Below are 22,944 nucleotides of genomic sequence, written 5' to 3'. Positions count from 1 at the left end.
TTACTTTAATTAACATAATATGAATGCAACCATACAACGTTGTCATAATTGGTCTTATCCATTACTGTCATTCTTCACCTCCTACAGTTTGAAATATTTCCAATGAAGAACAACTAGCTAACCACTCACTAGCTGTTAGGTAAGGCTAAATGTGGAAATTCTGGAAATTCCCCTACATTTAATGTGCAATCAAGATGTAAGTGGGAGGGTTGAGGTTAGAGGGTGGGGGAGGGTTAAGTGACTAAGACGTTACGCTGCACGTTGCATAAAAACAAGGTCCACAACCAAGGGCACAGAGCAGAGACAACAGGAGCCGCCAGTCAAAACAAAGAGGAGCCAACACTGAAGGAGAAACACTGCTGGTTGTCCGTGGAGCAGCTTTTTCATCTTTTTTGTCTAACTGAGCACTTGTTCACTGCAAGGCTCTTCGTATATATTTATCAGCAATCGATAACAGGTCTCATCATGAGGTGCTGTGCTTTAGCTGTGTGTTTAATTTTGGGGATAAGCATCCAGGATGGATGGAGCGCTCCTCTGAAGTCGGTCTTTGTCACCTTCCCAGGAGACATCGTGAAGAACATGACGGATACGGAGCTGGCAGAAGTAAGTAGCAGATGGTTCATTTTGTCTCAATCAGGCTGTGCAGGCAAGTAATTACCATGGCAAATACCTCTATTATGATGTTAATGAAAAGCATGCTCTTCTGAATTCAAGTTACATGAAGGTGTAAAAGTTGGATGTACTTATACAAACCAACGTGTATTCCATAAGGACACACTCTATCCTGCTCATCACAAGACATAAACACAATATGGACTCATTATCGTGGTTTCTCTTTTTCTCCTGCCAGGGTTACCTGAAGAAGTTTGGCTACATGAACTCACCGCAACGCAGCGGCTTCCAGTCGATGGTGTCCACCTCCAAGGCTTTGAAGAGGATGCAGAGGCAGATGGGGTTGGAGGAGACTGGAGAGATGGACAAGTCCACCCTGGAGGCCATGAAACGGCCTCGCTGCGGGGTTCCCGATGTGGCCAACTACAAAACGTTTGACGGAGATCTCAAATGGGACAATCGTGATGTCACTTATAGGTGAGTAGGTAGAAATAATCTGTTAATAGACTGGATGCTATATTATAACGTGTGTGCTTTGTAATGCAAGGCGCCAAATACAAAGTGCGTCTCTGATGGAGAAGTAAGTTCCTTCACTTACATTGTCAATTATAAGTCTGAAACAGTGTTGTTCTTCTTTTCTCCTCAGGATCATTAACTATACTCCAGACATGGATTACTCTCTGGTTGATGACGCCTTTGCCAGAGCTTTCAAGGTGTGGAGTGATATGACCCCTCTGACTTTTACCCGCCTCTTTGATGGAACAGCTGACATCATGATTTCATTTGGAAAAGCTGGTATGTGTTTGTGCTCTGGTCAATTCATGGGCGGTGTTCATCCTGATGTCACATACTTGAATAATGATTTTGAACTAAGCACAAGTTTTGATCTTCTGTTCAGACCATGGAGACCCATATCCATTCGATGGTAAAGATGGTCTTCTGGCCCATGCTTATCCCCCTGGTGAGGGTTTGCAGGGTGACGCACACTTTGACGATGATGAGTACTGGACCCTGGGAACAGGACCAGGTAATAATAAATACCAAAAGAAAGTACTTCACCACCAACAAATAATATGCCTCCCTCTAGTGTTCACATGACGCATTACATAACATGTATGTTATTGTTCTGTCACTGAAGCTGTGAAGACTCGCTATGGGAATGCTGAGGGTGCCATGTGCCACTTCCCCTTCACTTTCGACGGCAAAGACTACACCACCTGCACCACTAATGGCCGTTCGGATAACCTGCCGTGGTGTGCCACCACAGCTGACTACAGCATTGACAAGAAATATGGCTTCTGCCCAAGTGAACGTAAGTTTGAGCATTTGTTCTGCAAGGATAATCCTAGGTCAGAGGTCAGCTAGATGTGTTTCCATTTGTGGAATACTGACTCGCTTCACCCGCTTGTCCTTGCCCCTTATTCTACTCCTGACAGTTCTGTACACATTTGATGGAAACGCAGACGGGGCGGAGTGTGTCTTCCCCTTCGTCTTTCTGGGGGAGGAATATGACAGCTGCACCACAGAGGGCCGCAGTGATGGCTATCGCTGGTGTGCCACAACAAGCAACTTTGACAATGACAAGAAATATGGATTCTGTCCCAGTCGTGGTGAGTGACGGGAACCACATTTCCTGAATACGGTGGAGTACTGCCACGATGTTATCTTACTGTTGATATTATGTCTTTGTTTGGCCAGACACTGCTGTAATTGGTGGAAACGCTGAGGGGGAGCCTTGCCACTTCCCCTTTGTGTTCCTGGGTAAAGAGTACGACTCCTGCACAAGTGAGGGACGAGGAGATGGCAAGTTGTGGTGCAGTACCACTGACAGCTATGATGACGACAAGAAATGGGGCCTTTGTCCTGACCAGGGTGAGTAATGTGAATATAAGACAATATAAGAATAAGAATATATGAAAGTGGAGAAGATTCATGATATATGTATTCACCCTTACCATTCATTAATATTCCATGCATGTGTTCCAGGTTACAGTCTGTTCCTGGTGGCAGCCCACGAGTTTGGCCATGCCCTTGGCCTGGATCACTCCAACATCAGAGAGGCTCTCATGTACCCCATGTACAGCTACGTGAAGGACTTCTCCCTGCATGAAGATGACATTGAAGGCATTCAATATCTCTATGGTGAGTTCATGAAAAACGGTTTTATTATATAAAATTGCATTAAAATGCCTACATTTCCACTTCTCAATCACTTTTTTCTTTTTTTCAGGAAGCAAAACAGGCCCTGATCCCACCCCACCTGGGCCCAACACACCCACCCCTACCACCTACCCAGATACTGATGAGACCGACTCTCCAGATGGACCCACTGATCCCACCACAACTGCCACCACACGACCTGTGGATCCCACCAAAGATGCCTGCAAGATGACCAAATTTGACGCCATCACTGTGATTGAGGGAGAACTACATTTCTTTAAGGACGGGTAAGCAATTAGTCTATTTTACTTTGTAAGAACAGCAACATTAACACAAACCAGGAGTGCTGATTTGTTAATTGTATGTTGTGTTTATCAATAGAGACTACTGGAAGATGTCCAGCGAGAGAAACGGAGGGCTCAAGGGACCATTTTCTATTTCAGAGACGTGGCCCGCTCTGCCAGCAGTCATTGACTCTGCCTTTGAGAACATTCTGGCCAGGAAATTGTACTTTTTTTCAGGTAATAAAGCTACATACAGTGTATAAGGGACCACAAACACGAAGGACAAAAGTGCGAGAACATTTGTTCTAATGATCATTTTCTTTCTGTAGGAACACGTTTCTGGGTGTACACAGGGAAGAGTGTCCTGGGCCCCCGCAGCATAGAGAAGCTCGGCCTGCCGAACAGCATTCAGAATGTGGAGGGAGCCCTCCAGAGGGGGAAAGGCAAAGTGCTGCTCTTCAGTGGGGAGAACTACTGGAGGTGAGTTAAAATTGTGTAAGAAATAAGGATGGGAAGATTTTCAGATTTAATTCAAACCTGTCAGCTCTTTGACTATTCACCTTCTAATCTAATGACATCATCTGCTATCATCAACACAGGCTTGATGTGAAGGCCCAGAAAATCGACAGAGGGTACCCCAAATACACAGATGCCGTTTTTGGTGGAGTCCCCAGTGATGCTCATGATGTCTTCCAGTACAAAGGTAATTTTTTTAATGTATACTGAGCTCAATAAACTAAATTAGCATGTAACAAATAGTTTCATGCAATAATCGTCATGTTGTCCTCTGGTGATTCAAATGTTTATTTTTCTGTTTTAGGTCACATCTACTTCTGCCGAGACCGCTTCTACTGGCGTATGAACTCCCGCAGGCAGGTGGATCGTGTTGGTTATGTGAAATACGATCTCCTCAAGTGCTCAGATGCTTCAGGCACGAGCTACTGAGATGAATAAACAGGGATGAGCTGGAAATCGTCTTAAATGTGGCAGCACCTACTTCTCTCTCTCGTGTGCAGGTGTCATTGAGAATGTGATGCAGTATTTGCGTATAGCGTCTGTTGTATGATGTATTTGCTTTCTGGGATGTCAGATTTCCTGTCATTGATGTTGGCTAATTCTTAAAACATACAGCATTGGCCAAAAGGAAAGCAAAGCAAAATGATTGTTGGCACTGCCTTTGCCCTCCGTCTGATAATCTGTGAACTGGTCGGTTGTGGTGGTCTAAAATTTGAGACCCATAACTACAACTAAAATATTCTCAAACGCTATTTGGATTCCAGATGGTATGGTTATGTCTGACAGGTTCAGACTCTTAAGTGTTAGATTATTTTGGTATGCTTAGCAATATCTAATATTATGTCCGTGTCATAAATATTTTTTGTTTTGTATAAATATATTTGTGTATTTCTGAAAATGGCTTTAAAACCAATCACTTGCACTGGAAGACAATTTATTGTCTCCTTCACTGAAATTATTTATGAGACTGATTTGTTTTGTATTTGTCTAAGTTTGTTCTTTCAATGCAATAAACTGTGAGAACTACATCGCACTTCCAGTTGTGTCGATTGTTCACTAAGACGGACGTAATTTTCGATCTTACCCAGATACAACAGATACGTTTTTTTTTCTGATTGGCTATTGTGTAGCCCATTTTTTTGTTGTTGGATTGGCTGATAAGTGGCTCCTCACAGCAGAACTCCAGGGGAGCGCTTGATTCCTCCACGGTGAGGGCAGCGCGGCTCATGTTTGCGTGCTGCGGCACATTAAAACATTAAATAGCCGAGAGTTGTTTTTCAGCGTGAGAAATACGATGTGTGGCGGGAGTGCGTGACTTAAGACCGAAATGCGTGAGTCTCACGCTCAATGCGTGACACTTGAGAGCCCTGCAAACATGTATAATTCATATGTTGCGAGTAATGAAGATACGTATTTCCCACGTAGCCATTAAGGATAACACGACAACAACCGGACTATAGAAAACTAAATGTAATACATGTCTGCAGTACGGTTTATGGAGTCTCTTTAAACGACGGTCCGAGTGAATAGATATTACTCCGCATCTAATTGCGTCATACGCCTTCCTCTAAAAACAATAGTCCACTAAGTGATTATAACCGTAGCTTTTGCCGAACATATGAAAAATATAACGACCAGTCAGTAAACACAAATGATTAAAATAGGTAAATATACCAAAGCTCGCTTGATCAGAAAGCGTTTTCAACCAAAACAATAAATAAGATCCGGTTGCACGGACAGGAAGCAAGGAGAGTCTCATGGCGCCCGACTAGAAAGAAGCAACAATTATCAGATGCTAATTCCTGTTCTCCCCCGCGCTTCTACACGAACGGAAACCCGTCGACTCGAAAACACACGGTAAGAAAAAAGCTCGGAGATTCTTGTAGCGGTGAGGGAAAACATTTTCATTTTCTTCAGGGAGAGCATTTGGGCGGTCTGCCGCAGCTGAGGCCCTCGAGGTCCCCAGTAGAGCTTTCAGATGCCTGAGTGTAAAGCGGGGCTACTTGGTGGAAAATGGCGACGCGGAGCAGGCAGGATCAAGGGCAGCTGGGCCCGTTTAAAACGGCTAACACGCGCTGTGTAGGTCGCTGTGTTTACACCCGACGTGATGACTGGCTTATAGCGGCTCTTCGTCCACGACGCAGTCATATTCAACCACTCCATCGGCCGCTGGGACCATTTTAGTTGTTTTCCAGCGTCATCGAACAACAATGTCAGCTAGCCTGCTCAGAGCTGCCGGCTCTGCATCACCGGGAGCCAGCGTTGGTTCCCTTAGTCTCCAAACAACTTCACTGCTCATGTCGTTTTACAAGCACAGGCACATTGAACCGGTCTAAACGTTCACCACACCCCCAGAACAGAGCCCTTTAACGCACACCGACGTCCTGGAATGACACTACTTCTTATAACTTGGATAACAGATAAACTGCTGGAGCCACCGGGGTTTAAGTTGTCCCAAATATACTCAGTGCTGTACCTGTATCACTAGTGAACTAACCGAAGTGATGACGCCTAAATACTCTTTCCTGAAATCAATTGGAAAATGTTATACATAGTATCACAAATGCATTCACTCTGTTATTCAATGCAGTGGAGTAAAAGTATAAACTCAGTAAATCAAAGGTGTTTATCTGAGTGAATGTACTCATGACATTTCACACCCATAATTGGAGATATTGCTCTTGGCTATTTTAACCTTTGTTTACATGTGCACACTATGTGAAGTATATGAAAGAATTTTGCATTTCCACAAAACCCATCACGGTATCACAATCTAAATAAAGACCTCACAAAGACAAACACTAAATGTAAAGTGTCAAATTAAGAGACTTTGAAACCAAAAATAAATTCCTTGAGTTACCTTTTCCAATATAGCCTGTGCCCTTCCACACGTTTAAAAAACTTTGACAAACTTTCAGTTTTGAGTCTCAAAGTTCTTTGCTTTCCATACTCCTGTTAATCCAGTGACAAAGTAGCAGGCACCATGAACAATCTTAAATATTGCAAACCATTATTACTCGAATGATGAAAGAGCAATTTTGTTAATTACAGTAATGACCAAGATATGCTTAAACATGACACACACTTCAAATTAATATCGTTTTTATTCCATGTTTGTGGATAGTTATGGATTCGGAGGAGAATGAGGTGGAGAGCAGCAGTGATGCCGGTCCCTCTGGGATGGAGGAACCGTCCGAAAGCGGCATGGGTGTGGAGTCATCGGAGGCCATGTCTGCAGACAGCAGCGATGCAGCTGCCTCACATGCACAGGCCCCAGAGTCTGACTGCCATGTGGGACAGAGCTCAGAGGGACTCGCGGTACGTTTAAAAACATAAATAAATAGATTTTCTGTGCGTGTGTGAGAAAACACAAAAAAAGTTATAAGGGTTTTGCTTTTGTCATTAACATTTGTTGGTATTACAATCCGGTTCTTGTCTCTCTCTGTCAAGGTGTTCGTCTCAGAAACCAGCTCCAGTACTGACGTCAGAGTTTCATCAGTCCACCTCCCAGACTCCTCGTCAGTCGCCCAGTCCACCAGCGTGTCCAGCGTCTCCACAGTGACGCAGTCAGTGATGGTGTCTGAGTCAGTCCAAGTGCTGGTCCACTCGAGTGCTGCGTCTGAAAGAGCCATGATGGTTTCTGACTCCACTGCTTCTACCTCATCAGACCTCGGGTCGGCTATTGACAAGATCATAGAGTCCACCATCGGCCCTGACATCATGAATGGTATTCAGCCGACACTCCACTTTCTGTTGTATTATAGGTTGAGAAGCTTTTATGTTGAGTCAGTTTTAGTATTTTAATGTAGCAGATATCTGATGCTGGCTGCTATTCTTCTGTCAGGTTGCATAGCTGTGACCAGTGCAGAAGAAGGAGGTGCAGAAACAACCCAGTATCTAATATTACAAGGACCAGATGATGGTAAAACTGCTATTGTTAGTGCTAACTCATTAAGTCTCCACCTCATTTCAAACCATTGTACAAGTTAATGAGAAAATTATAAACATATTTATATATAATATAAACCCGATACTGAATACTCTGGTGGGGTGTTGCTCGGACAGCATTTATTTACATTTATTTATAGTAATGTATATACATTACTCAACTATTCCATGTCGACTTGTTACGACTCAACTTTATTCTAGTCTTCTAATAAGGGAGCTTCTATTTAGTTCATTTCTAATCCACTTACATTGGTGACACACAGTATGAGAATATGTTGTAGTGTGTTCAATCCATCTCTATGTATTTGTCTGCTATAGGGGCTCCTATGGTAGCCCAGATGTCATCTTCGGCCCTCTCTGATCATATAGAAGGTCTGGCAGAAGGGCCAACGTCCACCTGTCTGGACCAGGGAGACGTGCATGGCAACCTTGATCCTGATCAGCCTGGTCCTTCTGGTTACCCAGAGGACAGCAGCAGTCAGCCTGACCAGCCCCAGCACTCCCACCCCTCCCAGTATATGGACTGCAGTGCAGATGGTCCAGACCAGACAGGAGAGTCTTCATCGTCCTACGTGGAGTGTTCAGGCGAGGAACCCGACCAGACTCGCTCCCAGTCGGGTTTCCCTGACTACAGTGGAGATAACAGTGACCAGGACCTGCCTGGATATGTGGAATGCAGCGGGGCTGACTCAAACCTTACCAGCCGAGGTCACTATGTGGTGGAGTGCAGCACTGGGTATCTGGAGTGTGGGATGGACGAAGGAGAGCAACCGCATCATTCACGCAGTTACATTGACAGTAGTGAGGACCACCGGACCCAGTCAAGTCGGCAGTATGAGGCGGAGTATGGAGGAGACTGTGTTGCAGCTGCAGACTCTGAGCAGCCAGGTTGTTCTCAGTATCAAGCGAGAGACGATGATGACGAGCGGAACCAGGATCCGGACCAGCCGCAGCACTCCTGTTATATGGAAAGCAGCAATGGTCCAGAGGCCTCTCTCTATGCCGACGACAGCTCCTCATCAGACCACCCTCTGGCGGACACGGTGGGTTCAGGTGGGCTTCCTGAGGCATTGGAGTGCAGCGAGAGCCAGCCTGGGCACTACATCAGCAGCAGTGGGACATACACCTCCAATCCAGAGCCTGAGCAGCCCCAACAATACTCACCCAGCCAAGAGCAGCCCCAAGGCTCCCAGGGGCCTCAGGATGAAGCTGGGCTGGTCAGAGAGATGGAGACATCAACAGTGGCAGAAGGCTCTGGACACAGAACACCAAACATGGCTGAGTTGGAGGAGATGATGGAAGTAGTGATTGTACAGCAGTTCAAGTGTAAAATGTGTCCGTACAAGAGTGCCTCCAAAGACATACTAATCAACCACATGAGAGACAAACACTTCAGACTTGCAGGTAAGGTAGTACGGATACGTTTTGTATCACAAATAAATATTGCTTTGACTTTAAGTTCAGATTCTTTTTTAAATGTAACACTATTAACTATACATTTTCTTTGTGGTATAATGTCTGGATTCAGGGGACATGTCAAAGAAGCGTAAACGTGGCCGACCTCCTAAAAATGAGACATTTGCCCGTCGTCAGGCAGAGAAGGAAGAAGCTGAAGAGAGGAATGCAGCAAAGGCGAAGGCAGCTCAGCCCCAAAAAGCAGAGGAAGAGGAGGATGATATTGTGGATTCTGGTGCTATTGATGATCCTGAAGGTCAGAGAGGAAGATTTGTATTCAACCCCCATGCAGACAAACATACATTATTGTCTGACTTAGTGAATCAGTAAAAGGGAAACTAATCATTCTCACTTTCCCTCTCGCCGTTCCTTTGTTTCTTCCCAGAGGACAGTGACTACAACCCTGCAAACGAGGACTGCAAAGGAAGACCACCTGCCATCATGAAGAAGCCCGCTCCCATCTCTTCCTCCTCTCAAGGGCGTCCTCGACGCAAGGTTGGCCGTCCAAGGAAGTACAGGCTTCTAGACGAAGGCTACAATGGCAAAGGTTGGCTTTAAGTTTCGACAAAGTAAAGCAAAAAACCGCCTGTCACTGCACAGGAAAGCCTCCACATTCTTCTCTTTCGTTGGTTTGTTACAGAAGCAGAGAGTATTGCAAAGAAGCCCAGTGAGGGTGCGGATGCCAGTGGATCTGAAGAGGCGAGTTCTTCTGGGCTGAACACTGGCCCTGCTATAGGGACAGATGGAGACACAGCTGAGGCAGCAATAAGCCAATCAGACTCTGAGAACAAAGACCCGTCTTCCAACACACAGCCAGAGTTCTTTGAGAGGAAACGCGGCCGACCCTCAAAGCGTTTTCTTCGCAAGAAGTATAAGAAATATATCAATAGAAAGTGAGTATACAATTATGAAATAACTTGTGTTCAAATAGTATTACATACTATTACAACAAGCTAATTGCTTTTTTCTCTTCGTTTTCTCACAGTCGGTACTATAAGTCCCTGAAACCGCTCCTGAGACCTCACAACTGCTGGATCTGTGGCTCTCGCTTCCTCACCCAAGAAGATTTGCACTTCCATGTTGACTCCCATGAAGGCAATGACCCAGAGCTCTTCAAGTGCCTGCAGTGCAACTATCGCTGCAAGCGCTGGTCTTCACTCAAGGTCAGTTGCAATAAAGCAGGTCACAGCAATAGGGTTAACCTCAGTGTACATGCCGGTTTGTACGGTGCCCTAAAAGTCTGATGCTGTTTTGCAGGAGCACATGTTCAACCATGAGGGCATTAAGCCGTTCAAGTGTGAGGAGTGCGATTACACAAGCGTCTACAAGAAAGATGTAGTTCGCCACGCAGCAATCCACAACAAAGACAAGTAAGTAACTCGGTCAACATAGAGCACATGCATAATAAACTATTTGAAATACAGAACACATTTTTATTTTATTTTAAATAGTGTTATTTTTTATCTCTACAGGAAAAGAAAGACGGAGTTGGTAAGACATTTCAGGACTCCAATATTTGAATGATGTTTAAATGCTAGTTAGCATGCTCATGGTCTCGTGTAGCAGAATTACTTTCAAGTCATTTGTATGGCTTTTATGTTCATTGTTGCAGGTACCAAAGGTGTCAGAGTTCCTCTGCCCAGTGTGTCACAGGATTTACCCCATGCAAAAGAGACTGACTCAGCACATGAAGACCCACAGCTCAGAGAAACCACACATGTGTGATAAGGTCAGCTGATAAAGACCGTAACATTTTTAAGAATATTTAATGAACACTAATATGTGTGGCACATGGCACTGACTATTTTAAGTGGTTAAAGTAGGCATAGCCTGATATGAAAATGTCCTTTTCACGACAATCCTGGCAAACGTGATTGCAACTTATAATACTATACAGATAATCGTAAAATTGGGCTTAGTATCGCACTAAAACCGCACTTTACCTTGCAACAGTTAGGACACACCTCTTAGCAAACGTCCGTTGAAGTGAAAAACAAAATCTTAAATAAGTTAATTCTAAATCATAAGGCTCCACCTGTTCTTTCTTTACATGCTTATTATATTTTATATTCACAAATATCCAGATTTTGCCAATGTTCTTTGTTCTTCCTTGTTTTTAGTGTGGCAAATCCTTCAAGAAGCGCTACACGTTCAAAATGCACCTGCTGACTCACATCCAGAGTCTTGGAGACAGCAAGTCAGTATTTCTATTATATATTTATTTTGTCATTAATCATTCTGTATTTTAAAAACATGGATGTAACAGACATGTCTGATCAGCAATGTAGTCTAGAACATGCCCTAATGAATCAGCATTCATCATTTGCTGTTGATGTGAGTAAGCATGATATTATCACAATGATTAACTCTTAAATGTTCATGTGCAGGTTTAAGTGTGAATTTTGCAATTACACTTGTGACAACAAGAAGCTGCTGCTCAACCATCAGCTGTCCCACACCAACGACCGGCCCTTCAAGTGTGACTACTGTAAATACTCCACTTGTAAAGAGGAGTTCCTGGTCTCCCATCTGGCCATCAAACACACAGGTCTGTGGAGCAGGAAGACTTCCATTCAGTGTATTTAAGATGAGTGTGTTCACCTCACGGATGCAATAGCGTACAATCTCCTTCCAATGAACACCGTCTTCTACAGGGGAGAAGCCCTTCTCCTGTGATCTGTGCCACTTCACGACCAAGCACAGGAAGAACCTGCGTCTGCATGTGCAGTGTCGCCACCCTGAGACGTTTGACGAGTGGTCGGTGACGCACCCTGAGGAGCCTGTGAGGAGGCGCCGCAGGCCCTTCTTTACGCTGCAGCAGATAGAGGAGTTCAAACAACAACAACATGAGGACACACAGGATTTGCAGAACACTATTGTGAGTCTGTTTGAGGTTTTCTGTTATTCATCTCTGGCACACTTTGGATTTTGTTTAAGGATGTGTAATGTTTTGCGGTATTTGGTGATAACTGTTTTTTCTCATCCGCCTTCATTAGGTTGCAGTGGATTCTGCAACACTACAAGCCATGCAGGGCATGGAAAATGCCTCAGTGTCCCAGGATGCATTGGGAAACACCACCATCATCTATGAGCATGGTCAGTCCTTTTTCTATTCAACACACATTATTAGTATTTGGGGTATGTCGCCATCTACCTCTGAGGTACACACAGACTTCAGAGCTATACATACCACTGCTTGTTTTTATCATGCCACTGTTTCGTGACTTTGTCAATGCATTTGCTCTTTATGACTTCTTATCATTGTTTTCGATTTTTTTAATAATACCAACTTATATCTTAGTGCCCCAGTCCAATGTATTTCCAATAGACGGAACCACTCATCGCTCGTTGAGTCTAGGGAAGTGAAGAAGAGCTTGGTTGTATATTAGATCCATTATCCAGCAGCACAAATGTACCCGCAGTCAATGACCCTGTAGAGGCGTGTTTTAGACGACCATCTCAGAGCCCTGAAGCTAATTAACTAACTTTTATTCAAATTAGTTTACACAAATGGTTTTTTTTTCCCAGTAGTTTATTAATGTTTTCCAGATTTGGTTGTCCTTGTTTGTAAAATATGTTGGTAGGATGAAGGTTGAAGATGACTGCTGACTGTTTGCTCCTCAGTTGAATCCAGTGACCAATCTGCCCAGAACGCCCTTGACCTGCTGCTGAATATGAGCAATGCCCGGGAATTGGTTGGAAACGCCTTGCAGGTTGGTGCTCATTAAAAAGATTAAATGTTCCATAAGCGCGTTACATTTATGTGGATAGTATGTATTCATTGTGTAAATAAGATACGTTATGTTAAAAGTGACTGAACGTGCTCCTCAGGTGGCGGTGCTAAATTCCAACGGCAAAGCTTTAGAAAAGGGCACGTGGAGCACGGTGACCACAGCATCAGGCCAGGCGCCGAAGGTTGTGACCTTCCACGTGTCTGAGAACGGGGAGACGGTGCTCCAAGAAGCTTTCGAGGCAGCCACCAACGAAGCAGGAGAGCTGACTCAGATTTCCATCGAATCCTACGAGGGCGAAGGGGAATTCAGTGTGGTGGAACAGGCGGCGGAAGAGATCCACAGCCCTGGATACAGGTGACTTAAACAGCCTGTGGGTCGTAACCGCCTACTTCACGCAGCATTCTCCTCCCTTCAACTTGATCATGTGGGACGCCAGACGCTGACACTGCTCTGTGGAAATATGTCTGGCTATGTGAGACTACATAACACACAGTGGAACAGATGTCACATTACTACTTTGGTTTTAATGAGATTAAATGTAGGATTATTGATCACCTTTATGATCTCTTCTCAATCTGTAATGTCATAAAACTGTTGTCTTTGCAGTAGCAACGATGAGGGCAGTCCTTCTCAGGCTGTAGAAGTCTCCGGGTCGGAAAGCCTGAAAAGTGAGAAGTACTACTTGACGTCGGCACTGCCTGATGGTGTTCTGCAACAGGTGGAGGTAACAGCGAGAGATGCGTTGTTTTGCTATGTAGAGATCTGTCTTCATCGCGTACCCCTCCTCTCTGACCGTGTCCTCTGTTGTCTCTCAGCTGAGCAGCGAAGACCCCGCCTCTCCCTCTGCTGAGAGCTCTCCCGGTCTGAGCACCAAGAGGTTTTCCTGCCGCATATGCATGGAGTCTTTCCACGGACGCTCTGACATGGAGAACCACAAGAGGGCCCACTTGGATCCCAACACCTTCAAGTGTCCTGATTGTGATTTCACCTCCACTTCCTGGCAGGAGGTCAAGGTGAGTTGTCAAAAACACATTGGTTTTTCGAGCAAATGCAGACCATAATCACCACTCGTAGCCTGCCTTAAATTGACCCCAGATTGTTCAAAGTGAGCAGCTATGACTACATGGCGGCATTTCCACCCTTGTGTAATGTGAAGGCCATTTTAAAAGCATTTCTGTTTTGATCCACTCTTTCTGAATGGGATTCATATCCTATTTTCTTTAGGCTCACATGGAGCTGCATTCTTACTTGCGCCCTCACAAGTGTCCAAGCTGTAGCTTTGCCTCCAAGAACAAGAAAGACCTGCGGCGACACATGATGACACACACCAATGAGAAACCGTTCACTTGCAAACTTTGTGGACAAAGGTGAGTACGAAATGAAATACAACGGTCACAAAACGTGCATTTTCTCCTATATAAAACAATGTTTTTTTACATTATATCGCAAAGTGATTATGGACAGTGACTCATGTTAATGTATTTTTTTTGCTCAATATCACAGGTTTAACCGTAATGGCCATCTAAAGTTTCATATGGAGCGTCTTCACAATCTGGATCATCCTGCTCGCAAAAGCCGCCCCCCCACATCTCAGCAAACCATCATCGTGAATAGTGATGAGGAGGCACTGGCCACACTACATTGTAAGGAACACAAATACTATTTGAGTGATAGCACATGTTTAATGGCACACAAAATCACAAAAATCAATGAATATGTGTGTGTTTTTGTGCGTGTAACAGCGCTACAGGTCTTGGGACAGGAGCACATCATCGTAGCTCAAGAACAGGCTCTATCAGACCAGGTACCAGCGTTCACACCATGCTGGACATACGTGATTTGTTCTTTTTGCATACAGAATGAGGGCAATTGTAACAAAATGCATTAATGTGTACACTAATCAGGAGGAGGAAACATACATCCAGCAGATAACAACCATAGATGGACAAACAGTTCAGCACCTGATGACAGGAGAGAACCAGGTGACTGAGGTAAGAGCCATTTTGTAGATTCTGCTGTATACATTTATATCATAGCCCTTATTATATATTTAAACTTTCATCTCACCTCATTTGTCCTGTTTCAGGTTCAGTATATCATCTCTCAGGACGGTGTGCAGCACTTGATCCCTCAGGAGTATGTGGTAGTGGCTGATGGCAACCACATACAGGTCAGTGTGTTCGGCTCAGAATAAGTCGCCATAACTGATGGATGCATGCAGCGTTTTCAGGGGATAATGTTCAAACTGCTCTTCTGTTCCTCAGATGCCCGATGGACAGATCATCCAGTACGAGCATGACGGGACATTTCTGCAGGAGCAACAGGTGAGTCTGAGACTTGGATCACTCTACAGAGAGACATTGAACTTCACAAACTGAGACGGATGGCCTCAAATGCTGCAGTAAGAGATTTTAGTTTTGACAACTTCATTGCTCCATGTTCTTGGCGCGTTCAGATTGCTGTGAGCCATGACGGTCAGATCCAGTATCTTCCTGTGAGCTCGGAGCAGTTGGTGAATCCTGAAGATCTGGAGGCCGCTTCCCACTCTGCCATCACAGGTCGGCTCTTTTAGGGAACGGATTGCACTTCACTTGTTGTATCCTCAGTCCTCCACTACACTGTTGGATTGTTTATTTACCCAATCTATTAAATACCATGCCTGTGTTTAGCATCTATTTTCCAAAGCATACAGATTCCTCGCTTTAACGTTTGATAAAAAGAATAAAAACACAGATGTTGGAGTACTCTTGATCACACCATTAAGAAGCCAACAATGACTTGTGTGTCTGCACATTTAATTTCAAGCCCCAGTGAATTGAAGTTGTAGATGCTGAAATGTAGATGCTTTGAGAAATGGTGAACATATATATAGATATATAGATAATGGGCTAAAACATATCAAACCACCTGTGTTGTCTAATGGGTGAATAGTTTATGATCTTGTTCATTTGTAATCATATTATGTTTTAGAATAACATAAACCTTGAAATAGGCCTATGATGAACACTTAAAGTAACTACATTGACAACAATCTTTGTTCTTGTACCCGTAGCGGACGCATCCATGGCTCTGACCCAGACCGTCTACACTGAAGCTACACAGGAACAGCTGGAGCAGCTGCAGCAGCAAGGCATCCACTATGACGTCATCACCTTCACGGAGGAATAGACTGCTTCTTAACAATGCTTGGATACAAATGACTATAAACCACTTTGAACTGACAAGTACAGTGACCTCAACTTATTTATGCATTTAGCTGGCTGTGAACTAAAACATCATCTCCAAACGGTCACCTGCTCGGCCGCAGTTGCACTGTTCAATAAGATCGCCAACTTTTTGTAAATTCAAATGATTGCACCCATTGCTTCTAACTTAATCATAGGGGCTGTGCATTTCAGAGTTCATTTAGCAAGGTTGTTCTGTAATTAGTATTGTTGACATGCCTCAACTGCCTCCATTTGCAAGACAATGTTATCAAAGAGAATGAAACAGCTTATATCATAATTTAGAAAATATAGTGAGTATCCAAAGGAACATTTTAGTTTTTGAATGGGGGGGAGAGAGTGATGTTTGCTCTGTAATAATATTCTTAATTGTTAGACTGCCACAATATTGTGTTTACTAAATATTAATATGTACATACCTTTTGCATTTGTCTTCTGTTCTGCAATGGAGGATATGTTTTGATTTGGTGAATATGAAGTGTTTAATAAGCTGGACGCTGACACCAAATAAATCACTTTGTGTATACTTGTGTTGACGCTGTAATGGGGCCATACATGTCCAGATAAAGAGATTGATTTCATAAAGGAACCTCTATCTGCTTTAAAATGTCGATTTATAATGCGTTGGACAGCACAAAAGCAAAGCCCTTACCAAAGAGTCGCTGTTTACACATTTAGAAATGAGTTGATGCAACTCTATCCTGAAGTGTTTGGTGTTATATTGTCTTATGTGCTAATAGCGATTCCAGTACGTGTCGACATTTTGCAGTAGAAGAGCAGAGTAGAGTGAAATGACCGAAACAAACAATGTAATGCAACACAAGCGCAACACAAACTGCAACCTTCAAACCGAGCGGAGTCAAGTCGACGCCCTGCGACCGTGTGACCACTGACCACACAGTGGTTGTTAAGTGCCAAGGTGTTTTGTTCTACTCTGGCCCACCTTGAAATGGCCTGGTACGTGAACCCCAAAGGACGCACGGGATGACTCTTTCCAACACGGCTCAATATTTATTTGTTCCTTATCTGATGATTCTCGAAAACCTTGAAAACACAAAAAGCTAAAGTTAGACATGTAAATACATTTTAAACAATTTCAATCCAACAAATGACTGCAAACAGTGCGCAGCACATCAATAATATAGAAGCACTCCCAATACCACACGATAATCACAATAGTCTTGTTACACTACCACTGGCTTCTTTGGTTGTCCCATGAGTTGAATCCTGGCTTGCTTCTCTCTTTGCTGAAATGTTTTCTGAGAGAACTTGGTGTTCCAACAAGTACTGAGCAGCCTGCACTGGCCTGCTGGTGGTGCATTATGGGCCGTGCAGTCTTTAAGCCAAACTCAAGTGAGCTGATCTGATGAGGAACTGAAATGAAACTGGAAAAATGTCAACATTGGAAAGTTCTATTGTTTGTCTCAGTGGTACCACACAATGCAGGTGTTCCTGTGTACATCCACATTATGGATAGAGTTCACGCGTACTTACAAATAGGTTACAAATTAAACGGAGAAGAAGTGTGCCTCTACAATTCTCAAAAGAGTCGGCATTGACTCTTCTCTCTCCAGCTGCTGGACTGACAACTTCCTCTTTCCCTCAGCAAGGAGGGGCCTCAGATCCTCTAAAAAGAGTGGAAAAGTGTCAAAGTGCTGCGCCTCAGCGAGGATTACGCTGAAGATGAAGTTTTCCTTTGTCTTGTTTCTTTTATTAGGTTTGTTTGTTTTTTCCCTAAGAGTTCAATTTCATAGATTGCCTGTTCTGGAGTGCCTGTAAATTGTACACTAATAAGAAATGTTTGTTTTCCAGATATCCCTTATCTAAAAGGGCAGCAGAAGATCGAGGAGTTTGAACACGTTCTGCTGAAACTCAAATTCCCTTCATATTACAATATTTACTCCAAGTCCTGCTGTAAACTCTATCCAGGAGGATGCTACAAGCTGCTGGACAGTGCAGGATTCACTTGTGAGTTACTGAGAGGAAGAGTTACGACAACTGAGAAAGACGGCTGGATAGAATTTAAAATATCAAATGTGCGCTTTGTGGACGGAGGATATTACAGATGTGTTGTGCTGGGAACTCAGAACCGCATCTACAGTGATTACTATGTCGAGGTGTCTGGTAAGCAGTCTTAATCTTCATCAATGTGATGTTATAGATGTGAATTGTGCCAAAGCCGCTTGAACAATAACGCATCAGCAAGAAATGCATTATTGCAGCTTCATAAGATACATTTCAGCCATAAACTCTGGAAGCTTTTTTAATATTCTTGCATTTTGCAGAGGTTTCTGTTCCGCACAGCCAGACTCAGCCTTTACTGACAACAACTGTCAAAACCCCCAACAACTCCACAACGCTCCCAGGCTCCTCTCGGCCTGCTCCGGCACGGGACCACAGTGACAGGGACAGGTAGACATCAGCAGATTACTCATTTTCTGTTGCGAGTTGGCCAAAAAGTGCTGTCTGACTGAAGGTTATGTATATATATGTATATGCGAGGCTCATCTTGTGGCTGCATGTAGATGTTTCTGTCAAACTGTACAATAAACATATATATATATGTATATAAACGTATACGTAGATATATATATATATATATATGTGTGTGTGTGTGTGTTATTGTTTTCTTCTCCAGAGTTCCGTGGAGTTTGGGCCTGCCACTAGCTGTCATTGTGTCCATTGCAGTGATGATTTTGATTACTTCAGTTATTGGTATTGTCTGCTGCAGAGTCGAGGGAAGACGTAAACCTCCCGGTAAGCAGTTTTCAGGTAAGTGTCTGAAAAGAAATTGTGATTTCTTTTTCTTGGAATGGGTATAGAGAACCAATGAATTATTTTTTTCCCCTTGTCGACAAATATGCAGAAACTCAATGTGAGTCACTGAAACAAGAGGCCCCGGTAAGTGCTAAACAGGGAACATGTAGCCTCCGTGATTCATTGTCACTTGTTTTCAAAAGCAGATTGCATGTTTATGCTTCAAACTTCCTCCCCGAGACAGTCTCTTGACAACGTGTGTTTCCTCCAGGACATGAGCGGCATCGTCTACACAACAGTGGACTTCACAGCTCACCTGAGGCCAACACAGGTGTATGCAAACCTGAGGATGCAGCAAGCGGGATCCCCCGACTCGACCTGGAGCGCCGAGCCCGATGGGACGGTGGAGTACTCCACACTGGCAATCCACCAGTGAATCCACCTGGGAGGATCTAGTTCATTTGGGATTGTAATGCCACCGGTTTTGTTTTCACCACCACATTTGAAATGTTCAGTTTACTAGATAGACGGTGGAGTTTGAAAGGGATGTGTCATGCAGACGGGAGCTAACAAAAACATGCATTTGGTTGCATTATGGGAAATGTACTGTAAGATCCAGCTTTCTCTGGAGCTTGACCCATATCAGGGACTAACAATCACTTTGTTTGAACTATTCTTTTGTCTTTAGTGACTTTCTAACTTTATGGAGGTGCAATATTAAATCACTGAACTACCCCATATATATATATATAGCTTGTGTTGTTTGTGAAAATGTGAAGACATAAAAATGAAATGATGCATGGAAGAAATGAACATAGTCTGGAGAATTTAAGACAGAACACCTTCGCTTGAGTATTTTCAAAAGTCTCCACAGGTTGAAAAAGCAGCCGAGTTGTCAAATGATGTCATCAGGTTATCTTTTCTTAAATCAGTGTTGGACCTTATCAGTTTCTTCTCGATTACCACCAAGCCTTCAGGTTATTCGCAGAGCAGCTCGATATTCTATTCTTGGCCTCTTCTTCCTTCACACCAAAAAAGCTGATGGCAAGTCTTTTTCAATCTTCTATAAAAGGTCAAGTTTCTCTTAAGAGCGAATGAATGGAAAGACGGAACAGATTCTTATTTCTGTGACATTTCAGTGCAGAGCTGAAACACAAAACTCAAGCGGCTAGAGATGTTTCGAAAGACGTCTTTGCAGCACTGATGTGTGATCTTCATCGTAGTCATCGCAGTCAGACTAACACAAGCAATTCAAAGAAATACTTTAGTTGCTATAATCAATTTATTGCAAAGCCACATGTTCAAAAGTATATTCACAATCTCCAATTGCACAAGTATTCTTATTTTTGAGTCCGACATGCCCTTACACTGTGAATAAACATTCATAGATATCGATCAGATATCCCATTTGATTACACAGACTTGGCCAGGCCAATGTACTTAGAATGGGAATCAAAGATGGCGTAGAACTCCCTGATGAAGACATCTCCCAGGATCCAGAGATTAGAGTCTCCGCCGCTAAAGCCAGTCATGCAGCTGTTGTCGTGCTGTGAAGAGACAACAGGAAATACATTTACTTCCACACAATCTTCATTACAGTACTGACAATGTTTCTGCTCCAGTGGTTGCTTGGGTCTCACTGACATTTAAGACGTAGGCAGATGCAGGGATGGTGAAGGCATGTCCGCCCAGACTGAAGGTGACCTCAGGCATGCTCTGGATGTTCTGGCAGCTCACTATGGCCTGGGAGAAGAACGTCACACACACAGTTGAATACCGTGTTTCAGCAGAAGTTGTATTTATTGGTATTGTGCCGGTTTCCAGCTTAAGCAAGTCACCACGTCCTGCTTTGACGTCAGAGCATTACATGTTTGTTTACCCTGGGTTCAGAAAAGGGGGGAAATGTACTCAAAATGGATACGGTGTGATGGGATGACTCACATCTCCGTACTGGTTGGTTGAGGCTCCAACCCATGCATTCATGTTCTTGATGTCACTGGTTGGGCCACCAATCAGGGAAGTACCAGTGTCAATGATGGCATGGCAACCACCACCGCAGGCCACAACATTTCCATTGATCATAACACTGGGAGGAGAAGCATCAGAAAGTGGATTACAGTCAAGTTACGCAACATACGTTTGTGCTTCGTATTCAGTTTAGTGTTTTCTTGGCACCTGTCCATTTTGATCTTCCAGTAGGTGGCAGAGCTCAGAGGGATCCAGCTGATCTGTCCAGTGTAGTGGGTGCTGTCCACACCACCAAAGACCACCTCACTGCCCTGCTCACCATGGCTAAAGGGAGGAAATAAATCAAACAATTTCATTAAATGTCACAGGAAATGAAACCCTGCCAACCAACAGATCTCCATCGTGTTTCAGTACCTGCTCAGGTAGACGGAAAACAGGGGCTGAGACACCAGTCCGTCCTTGACCATGTTGTCAAAGACAGGCACGACGTTGTCAGAGGCGATGCTCTGGAAGGCCAGTCCCAGGATACCATCAGATGCCATGTGGGCCATGAAGGGAGCCTCTGTGCGGCTAATTCCAAACACCTGGTTGTGCACTGTGATGCCGCCCACCTGTACACATAGGACAGCTGTCAGTCACAGTTCAACAGACCACAGAGATATGCCTAGTTGCAGTCTAAATACACGAGGCGTTTTGTTCCAGGGGCTTTGGTTACCTCAACGTTGTCAACGGCCAGACGTCCAGTCATGCTGCCGGTGCCATACGCGATGGACAGAGTCTCGTCGCCCCATTTGAAGGTGGTGGACTGCTGTGGGTTGAATTTCCTGTGGTTGTCTGCGGAGGAGTGGAGTCTTTGTCAGACCTCGGCAGATTCTTTATAAACTCTATTTTTTTTAAACAAGTAATTAGATCTTCGAGTAGTAAAGTACAGCAGTCATAAAATACTGCATTAGTAAAATTCCTGAAATCTAAGTTACATCCAAGAATAAGTTTAAAGTTATTAGGAATAATATACTTTAATTTCAAAGATAAAGGCACTGATGTTGCAGAATGGCTCAGTATAATATGTTGCAGCCGATGAATGTGAAGGGACTACTACTTTTGTTTTTCCACGGTTAGCTAATTTAATCTTTAACAGTATATGTAATATATCTAATTAATGCAGAATTGCATTATTTGTATATGTCAAATATTACTCTGCAAAATACCAAGTCACAAAAGTTGTCAAAGAAATGAATAAAGCAGCATACAATGGAAACCTTGAATGTGTAGTTATACACAGTGCTTGAGTAAATATAATGAATTCCTTTCAACCGCTGTGTAAAACACGAACCAAATGTTTAAATCTTAACAGCCCACTTCTAACCCTCGGCAGCGGTGGTCTCAGTCACACTTACTGCAGGCCTGGCTGGAGCAGTAGACTGAAGGCACCCACAAGTTGGAGGAGCCGGTGTCAAAGACGACGCTGAAGGACTGAGGAGGGGTGCCAATGGAGATCACACCAAAGTAGGACAACTAGAGGGATGCAAGGCGGGAAGTTAACAGTGCAAATGAACATGAACTTGACTCAAATGTAGCACAACATATGTTTTAAAGTGTTGCAGAGGTGGATATAATTATAATACAACACAGTGTAAAATAGCAGCTATTGTTGTCTTTTGGACTTACGTCAGCATCGTTGGTCATGGCCTCAGAACCACCCTGGATGAACTTCGCCATGGGGTTGTATGGATACTGCTTCCTGAACTCTTCCCATAGTCCCTTCTCCTGCAGGTCTTGCCTGGCAGTCTTTCCCTTGATCAGGGGAATCCTAAGCACAAAAACAAAAAGAAGGGATCATCAATATGTACAGACGTCTGACATATTACTGCCAGACAAATCAGAAAGTGAGCTTTTCTTTGAGCTTTGTGCAAGTTTTGAAAGGCGTGATAGCTCAGAACAAGATGTCCGGAAGACTTTTCCCTCAGGACAACGAGATGGAGAGATTGTATTTCAACAATTCAACCTATTCATGTGTAAAATGTCAGAGCAATAAAAGATCTGGTGGCTTTTCAACCAGCCAGGTCAGACTTACTTGTGGAAGCATTCGGAGAAAGCCACGAGAGCTGACAGGACCACGAGCAACTTCATCATGTTACTTCACTGTTGGACTCAGACAAGTGAAATTCCAGTGGCTGAGTCCAGCCCTTAAATTCAACAAATCAAGGTTGAGTTTCCAAAATGCCCTACCTCATAACTTGATACCACGTATCAGCCGGAAATAAGAAGTAGGTGATGCGGTGCTTC

At 43.7% G+C, this 22,944-nt stretch overlaps 4 protein-coding genes across 9 annotated transcripts; 3 read left to right on the top strand and 1 right to left on the bottom strand.

The window, feature by feature from the left end:
• Positions 1–265: 265 nt before the first annotated feature.
• Positions 266–4,611, top strand: mmp9 (matrix metallopeptidase 9). The gene is made up of 13 exons (XM_056423035.1): positions 266–603; positions 851–1,089; positions 1,259–1,407; positions 1,511–1,639; positions 1,751–1,924; positions 2,049–2,222; positions 2,311–2,484; positions 2,599–2,754; positions 2,843–3,059; positions 3,154–3,293; positions 3,386–3,536; positions 3,656–3,759; positions 3,877–4,611. The coding sequence occupies exons 1-13, from the start codon at positions 466–468 to the stop codon at positions 3,999–4,001; spliced, it is 2,070 nt and encodes a 689-aa protein (XP_056279010.1). The 5' UTR covers positions 266–465; the 3' UTR covers positions 4,002–4,611.
• Positions 4,612–5,343: 732 nt separating this feature from the next.
• Positions 5,344–16,459, top strand: znf335 (zinc finger protein 335). Of its 5 annotated transcripts, none has more exons than XM_056423860.1 (28): positions 5,344–5,429; positions 6,697–6,890; positions 7,023–7,299; positions 7,417–7,494; positions 7,890–8,924; positions 9,049–9,231; positions 9,361–9,522; positions 9,616–9,868; positions 9,961–10,138; positions 10,233–10,345; positions 10,427–10,466; positions 10,588–10,704; positions 11,096–11,172; positions 11,363–11,523; positions 11,630–11,853; positions 11,972–12,071; positions 12,600–12,688; positions 12,807–13,063; positions 13,316–13,433; positions 13,525–13,722; positions 13,934–14,076; positions 14,213–14,352; positions 14,452–14,513; positions 14,614–14,700; positions 14,796–14,879; positions 14,974–15,033; positions 15,165–15,267; positions 15,762–16,459. In XM_056423860.1, exons 2-28 carry the CDS (start codon positions 6,699–6,701, stop codon positions 15,875–15,877), a joined length of 4,647 nt encoding a protein of 1,548 aa, XP_056279835.1. In that variant the 5' UTR covers positions 5,344–5,429; positions 6,697–6,698; the 3' UTR covers positions 15,878–16,459. The 5 variants fall into 5 exon arrangements, with proteins under 5 accessions (XP_056279835.1, XP_056279833.1, XP_056279832.1 ...); XM_056423858.1 differs by having other exon boundaries at positions 7,839–8,924; positions 10,448–10,466; XM_056423857.1 differs by having other exon boundaries at positions 7,839–8,924.
• Positions 16,460–17,498: 1,039 nt separating this feature from the next.
• On the top strand, positions 17,499–19,438 carry LOC130199814 (uncharacterized). Of its 2 annotated transcripts, XM_056423603.1 has the most exons (6): positions 17,499–17,650; positions 17,746–18,057; positions 18,219–18,345; positions 18,572–18,705; positions 18,800–18,834; positions 18,962–19,438. In XM_056423603.1, exons 1-6 carry the CDS (start codon positions 17,617–17,619, stop codon positions 19,124–19,126), a joined length of 807 nt encoding a protein of 268 aa, XP_056279578.1. In that variant the 5' UTR covers positions 17,499–17,616; the 3' UTR covers positions 19,127–19,438. The 2 variants fall into 2 exon arrangements, with proteins under 2 accessions (XP_056279578.1, XP_056279579.1); XM_056423604.1 differs by lacking the exon at positions 18,800–18,834.
• A 512-nt stretch (positions 19,439–19,950) lies between these two features.
• Positions 19,951–22,841, bottom strand: LOC130199450 (pepsin A-like). The gene is made up of 9 exons (XM_056422940.1): positions 22,733–22,841; positions 22,327–22,468; positions 22,056–22,173; positions 21,374–21,492; positions 21,073–21,269; positions 20,866–20,982; positions 20,632–20,776; positions 20,335–20,433; positions 19,951–20,237 (listed from the first exon to the last, which is right to left on the bottom strand). Exons 1-9 carry the CDS (start codon positions 22,789–22,791, stop codon positions 20,103–20,105), a joined length of 1,131 nt encoding a protein of 376 aa, XP_056278915.1. The 5' UTR covers positions 22,792–22,841; the 3' UTR covers positions 19,951–20,102.
• Positions 22,842–22,944: the final 103 nt, after the last annotated feature.

Source organism: Pseudoliparis swirei, chromosome 9, assembly GCF_029220125.1.
Source record: "Pseudoliparis swirei isolate HS2019 ecotype Mariana Trench chromosome 9, NWPU_hadal_v1, whole genome shotgun sequence".
In the NCBI taxonomy this organism is placed as follows: domain Eukaryota; kingdom Metazoa; phylum Chordata; class Actinopteri; order Perciformes; family Liparidae; genus Pseudoliparis; species Pseudoliparis swirei.
Note: the sequence above shows the minus strand (reverse complement) of the source record. Positions and strands in the feature narration are given on the sequence as shown.